This window comes from Myotis lucifugus, unplaced genomic scaffold (assembly GCF_000147115.1).
Source record: "Myotis lucifugus unplaced genomic scaffold, Myoluc2.0 scaffold_8672, whole genome shotgun sequence".
Classification (NCBI taxonomy): domain Eukaryota; kingdom Metazoa; phylum Chordata; class Mammalia; order Chiroptera; family Vespertilionidae; genus Myotis; species Myotis lucifugus.
This window is the reverse complement of record NW_005879720.1, coordinates 1-6,799: the sequence shown is the minus strand read 5'-3', so window position 1 is coordinate 6,799 and position 6,799 is coordinate 1. Positions and strand designations below refer to the sequence as shown.

Below are 6,799 nucleotides of genomic sequence, written 5' to 3'. Positions count from 1 at the left end.
GTCTGCGGACAGATCCGTAGCGGTGCGCACTGAGGCCCTGGTGGTGACGGATTCCCGCGCACCTTACCACCTGAGAAATGTCTGTTAGCTCCATTATTTTTTAAAAAAAATATTTTTATTGATTTCGGAGTGGAAGGAGGAGGGAGAGAGAGATAGAAACATCAATGAGAGAGAATCATTGATTGGCTGCCTCCTGCACGACCCCCACTGGGGATCGAGCCCGCCACCTGGGCATGTGCCCTTGACTGGAATCGAACCTGGGACCCTTCAGTTCGCAGGGGTATGCTCTATCCACCGAGCCAAACCGGGTAGGGCTGTTAGCTCCATTATTATCTGAAGATGGGAGGACTGCTCTGGCCGGTGTGTGGCTTGGGCTGCGGGCTCATCCCCGGTGGGGGTCGTGCAGGAGGCAGCCCGTGGAGGTTCCGTTCTCACATGTTTCTCCCTTTTATATATAAATATATAAATAAATATATATAAATATAAATATATATATACACACACACACATCCCTCTTTCTCTAAAAAAAATCAATAAAAATTTTAAAAAGCTTTTTAAAAAAAGATAGGAAAATTGCCTAATTGGTTTAACTCACCCCACCCCCATTTCTAGCACATAATAGTTCAACAAATACTTCTTTAGTGTTTAGTACAAAAAGCAAAGGTGATTCTTTTGCATTAAAATGACACCGAGGTATTTTGTTTTTCAATGTTTTTCAGGTTGTTTTACAGATTGACCGATGACTTGGCAAATTTAACGCCATGGGCCCTGCATTTTTTTGTTGTTGTTAATCCTCACTGGAGGATATTTTTTCCATTGATTTTTAGAGAGTGAAAGTGAGGAAGGTGGTGGGGTGGGGAGAGAAAGACAGAGAAACATCGATATGTGGGTTGCCTGCATGCGCCCCAACCAGGGTAAGATCTGAACCTGCAACCCAGATAGGTGCCCTTGAGGGAGATGATACTGTGACCCTGCGGTGTGCAGGCCAACACTTGTAACTATTGAGCCACAGTGGCCAGGGCAGGGCTCTGCATTTTTTATTTTGATATATTTCATTGATTTCAGAGAGAGGAAGGAAGAGGGGAGAGGGAGATAGAAATAGAAACATCAGTGATGCAAGAGAATCATTAATCGGCTGCCTCCTGGGCAACCCCTACTGGGGATTGAGCCTGCAACCTGGACATGTGCCCTGATTGGGAATCCAACTGTAATTGCCCGGTTCATAGGTGAATGTTCAACCACTGAGCCACACTGGGTGGGCTTAAAAGTAATATGTCTGGGATTCCTATGCATAGTTTACTATCTAATCTAAAAGGAGTAAAGTCACAAAACTATGAAAAGGAAGTTGAAGTGTTTAAATGAGTAAAAGGCATATTTGGGAAGCAAAAACCAAATTCTGGCCAAGCTGGTGTGGCTCAGTTGGTTGATCGAACTTCCATGCACAAGGAAGTCACTGGTTCAATTCCTGGACAGGGAACCTGCCTGGGTTTCAGGCTGGATCCCCGGTGGGGGGTGTGCAGAAGGCAGCCAAAGGATTTTTCTCTCTCATCAATGTTTCTGTCTCTCTCTCCCTCTCCCTCCTCTCTCTGAAATAAAAAAACATTAAAAAAAGAGTGAAAACAAATTCTGTTTTAACTACTAGTAACAATTAGTGTGTATATCATTTTCAAGCATTCTGACAAGAACTGAAAAGATTGCAAATCTTCTAAAGGTGAGAATGAAGGGCTTTGGTAATTTTTTAGAAGGATGCCTTAGAACTAAGTTCTGCATTAGCTCTATAAAGAAGAATTTATGCCTTTAAAATTGGAAATTCCATATGGACCTTTAGAAAAGTAGGGACTGAATTGGTTTCTCATTTTTGAAGATCAGTTCTGCTTCAAAATGGTCCAGCTGAATTCTTAAATAATTTTTTCTTTAAAGAGCACATGGTGGGTGGCGTTGATGTGTTTTGTGGAATTGATTTATTTCCTTTCTCTCCCAGAAAACACTAGTTGGGGACAGTGCAGTGAGGCCCTTCCAGGGCACTGCAGCAGCCTATGCACCAGTGTCACATTATCGGACTGTTAAAGGTGTAGACTCAAGTGAAGAGAGCTTTTCTGATTCAGATGATGATACCTCTCTTTGGAAACGCAAGCGACAGAAGTGTTTCAACCCCCCTCCCAAACTAGAGCCTTTTGCATTCGGCCAGGGCAGCCAGAAGCCGCCTTTTGCTGGAGGGAAGAAGGTTAACAACATCTGGGGTGCTGTGCTGCAGGAGCAGAATCAAGATTCGGTGGCCAACGAACTTGGTATCTTGGAAATGGAAGGCACTATTGACAAAAGCAGACAATGCGAGGCCTACAATTATTTGCTTGCTAAGAAACTTAGGAGGGAGTCTCAAGAACAGACAACAGAATTAGACAAAGAGCTAGATGAATATATGCAAGATGGCAAGAAAACAGGCTCAAAGGAAGAGGAAAAACGGGCAAGGTCATCTCAAACGGAAACGACCTGTCAAAGACCGACTAGGGGACAGACTGGAAATGAACTATAAAGGCCGGTATGAGATCACAGAGGAGGATTCTCAGGAGAGAGTGGCTGATGAAATTACTTTCAGGTGAGCATTTAAAATTTTCATACAAATGAGCTCTTGACCAACTATCTTCCATTTATAGGAAATAAAATAGATTCCAAATACATTACTGATAATGCTCCCTTTTAAGATTTTTTTTTTTTTAATTTAAGGAACGAACTCTGGGCTTATTTGGTTGTTTGAATGTATTTGTCTTTTATTAAATTTGGACAGATTGATAGAATAATTTTGCAAACTTTTATGAACTCATAAGCAACTCTTTCCATTTAGTGCTCAAGAGCTCTTTAGATTAAAAAAATTACCTTTATAAATCATGTGGGGGGCGGTTTGAGTGTTTTCAAGCATTCATGACTTGTTATATGATTCAGGCATATTGTACATAGAGTAAAAACGTACCCATTTCAATCATGTGTTGATATTTTTGTAACTTTATCAGTTGTACAACTCTCACCATAAACCACTTTCATAACATTTCTATCACTCCAATAAGATCCCCCTCATATCCATACGCCCATTTAAAGGTAAACCCTGTTCCCATCTCCAGATAACTGCTATTCTACTTTCTGTAGTTATAAATTTGCATTTTATGGACATTTCATATTAATAGAATTATATAATGTGTGAGCTCTTGTGCCTGGCTTTTTACTTAGTGTAATGTTTTATTTATTACACATACACATACACACACACATATACACATATCTGTATTGAATGGCTATTCCACCTTTTGGCTACTCTGAATAAGGTTATGAACTTTCACATTCAGGTCTTTGGACATGATTTTCATTTCTCTTGGATAAATTCCTCGGAGTAGAATTGCTTGATGTAAATTAACATTGCATGTATTTTTAACAAGTTCAAATTTTGTTTAACTTTTCATAAGTTGTAAATCACTAATGAACAATGTCACAAATTTGAAAACAAATATGGTTCAAGAGTAATAGAGCTAGCGGGAAAACAAGCATTTACTTTCCAGGCAAGCCTGTCAATACTGGATTTTTAAACTACTGAGGAATTTGGAATTTGAGTGCTGGAAAGGAACTTAGATTTTGTAAACCAAAGTTTTCACTTTGTAGAATATGGAAACTGAAGCCCAATAGTTGCGTGGCTTGCCTGAAGTCACAAATTTTATGTGTCAGACCCGGAATTAAACTCTGGTCCCTTTTTCCTAGTCTAGTGCTCTTTGCCTCCTATTGAGAAGAAACAGGAAGCCAGGCCTAGTTAGGGAACTGGCAGACTTCTGAATATTTTTTTTTTCATCTCTAGAGTGTGGGCTCTGACATTACAAGTGTTACCTAGGCTCCTGGTGGTGTTGTTTTTTTTTTGTTTTAAATGTGCCTCCTGCACATCTACTGGGGATGTGCCCGCAACCAAGGTACATGCCCTTGACCGGAATCGAACCTGGGACCTTTCAGTCCGTAGGCCGACGCTCTATCCACTGAGCCAAACCGGTTTCGGCCAGACTTCTGAATATTAATCCTCCTTCATCTCTAGAGTGTGGGCTCTGACATTACAAGTGTTACCTAGGCTCCTGGTGGTGTTGTTTTTTTTGTTTTAAATGTATTTTTATTGATTGCAGAGAGGGAGAGAGAGATAGAAACATCAATGATGAGAATCATTGATCGGCTGCCTCCTGCACGCCCCCTACCGCGGATTGAGTCCGTAACCTGGGCATATGCCCTTGACCAGAGTCGAACCTGGGACCCTTCAGTCCACAGTCCGATGCTCTATCCACTGAGCCAAACCAGCTAGGGCGTTCCTGGTGTTTTTAATTCTGTTTTTAACCTCTTTCTTAAGGTTGTTGAGAGAATTAACTGAGATAATGCATATAAAGTTCTTAGGATTGGGCTTATCCTATAAGTCATCATTGAATATTAGCCATACCTTTTGTTCTGAAGTGGGGAGTTTTTGAGGGGAAAATCCTATCCAGATATCTCTAAAGTTAGGAGCGCTAACTTTCAATCTTAATAATTGAAAGCTAGTATATGTTATTTGTTTTGACAGGAGTGGACTGGTTTTATCTTTTGCTTTTAGGCTTGCATTCCCCTCAGTGTAGGTGCACATTTACTTTTAAAATAAATATGTTTTTGTTAATTTGGGAGAGAGGAAGGGAGAGAGAGAGAAACAATGTGAAAAAAATAGGGAGCGCTTCACGAATGTGTGTGTCATCCTTGCGCAGAAGCCATGCTAATCTCTATCTTCCCAATTTTAGTATATGTGCTGCTTAAGCAAGCACTGTGCACATTTACTTTGAAATCCACCATAATCCAATAAAGTAAAGTGAAGAGGCCAGTTATGAGACTTAAGATGAAATCTTGAGGTTACTACTCCTTGGGTGACCCATGATAGGAATGTCTCCATGTCATCGATTTCAAAGTTAAATATTTGAAGATTTTGAAAAACAAATGTTATTAGAATAGACTTAAATTCTAGTTGAGGACTGAATGAGACTAAGGTAGATTTCTTTAACTTTATACAACAAATAAAGAGGTTAATATTACTTTATTTGTTCCTTCTCAGGTTGCAGGAACCAAAGAAAGATCTGATAGCCCGAGTAGTGAGTATTATTGGGAACAAAAAGGCAATTGAACTTCTGATGGAAACTGCTGAAGTAGAACAGAATGGTGGCCTTTTTATAATGGTAAGACTAAGAGCTTCATTGTTTTCATTTTTAATTGTGCTTAATATGACTTTTTTACCAAATAAAATTGTCTGTTGGATCATAAGTTATTGGTTTGAGATTTTAAAAAAAACTTTGTTAACAATGAAAACTGAATAAAAAAGTAAGTATTAGTCAGTTTTAATACTTAGAAAAAACATAACATAAATTGTAGCCTGTTAGTGTGCAGACAACATACAAACCCTGAAGCTCAAATTTTAAGAATATGGGTTTTGGAATTAAGGGGTTCATTGTTTTGAGTTCGGGTCTGCACTTACTAGGTATGATATTTGGCTGAGTTGTTTGACTTCTCAGAGCCTCAGTGTCCTCAGCTGTAAGATGGCGATGAATGTGAGGATGAAATGAGATGATACACATGAGGCGCTTATCACCGTGCCCAGTACTTACTTAGCAGTGGATGAACAGAAGTGTTATTTTTGGTTTAATTCATGCATTCTTCAAAATTGGTTCTTGGGGACAAAAGGGAAAAAACCTTGTTATGTAAAAAGCACATCGTATATCTGTGAGTATTAAAATTTCATGGGTGGTGGGGGTGAATAGGGAAGTGTCTAAAGGCTCCTTGCAGTGGGGCAAACAATAATGGAAAAAACAGCTGAGAACACTTTACTGTTTCAGAATGGCAGCAAGAGCACTCCTGGCAGGGGCCAGATCCCAGGCAGCGCCAGTTTGTCCCATAGAATGATTTTGCAGATCTCACTTGAGTGAGGATGACGTTTGAATGGCTTCCTTATTTACTCCTCGGAAATCTGAATAATAACATCACAAGAGAGTAAATCAATATTATGCTGTGGAAACCAATTAGAATTGATAGCACTGGCTGAGGAAACAGACTGTGAACATAGATTACTGAAGTAAAAACTAAAACAAATTATAATAGACTGTACTGGCCCTTCTTTTGTGTCATTGTTAAAGTACTTTGATTTTCATTTAGTTGCGCACAAAGTTATAGGTTCACCAATGTTTTAATTCTATAGTAATGTAATAAAACTATATTCCAGCGAGCTAATGCAAATCTTGGGAAGATAGAAGTCCAAATTCACTTTCTTTTGATGCATTCTTTCCTTTTCTCACTGTCTGCCAGGCACTGTATTAGACACAGGAAGCTTATATTGTAGTGGGGGGGGAGGGTGGAGGAAGACAGTCTATGAAGAGTAAATAGAATATCTTTAAGTATATTAGACGGGGATAAGTGCTATGGGAAAAGAACGATCAAAGGTAGGTACAGAGAGGCAAGGGAGGACATTGCAGTTAAACTGGGAGGGGGCAGGGGGAGACCTCAGTATCTCCTTAGGCCAGCGGGTCTCAACCTGTGGGGCGGGGCCGCCTTTGGGGGGGGGAAGAACCCTTTCCACAGGGGGGCGCCTAAAACCATCGGGAAAAAACAAATATAATTACATATTGGTTTTGGTGATTAATCCACTATGCTTTAATTTAAGTTCATTTGGTAACAAATGAAAAAAACATCCCTGGCTATCGGAAATTTACATTACCATTCCATCCCCGGAGGCAAAATTACAGTTATTGAAGGAGGGAAGGAAAAAAATTTT

The 6,799-nt window shown here is 39.8% G+C and overlaps 1 protein-coding gene and 1 non-coding gene across 2 annotated transcripts; one reads left to right on the top strand and one right to left on the bottom strand.

Annotated features, from left to right (window-relative positions):
• Positions 1 to 1,981: 1,981 nt before the first annotated feature.
• Positions 1,982 to 5,282, top strand: LOC102432731 (phosphorylated adapter RNA export protein-like; the record flags this gene model as incomplete). The annotated part of the gene is given in 3 exon segments (XM_023749427.1): positions 1,982 to 2,458; positions 2,460 to 2,596; positions 5,093 to 5,282. Coding segments are annotated over 3 exon segments (804 nt in total), but the record flags the coding sequence as incomplete, so codon positions are not given.
• LOC111824841 lies at positions 4,707 to 4,808 on the bottom strand. The gene has a single exon (XR_002827915.1). It is a non-coding gene; the product is annotated as a U6 spliceosomal RNA (small nuclear RNA).
• Positions 5,283 to 6,799: the final 1,517 nt, after the last annotated feature.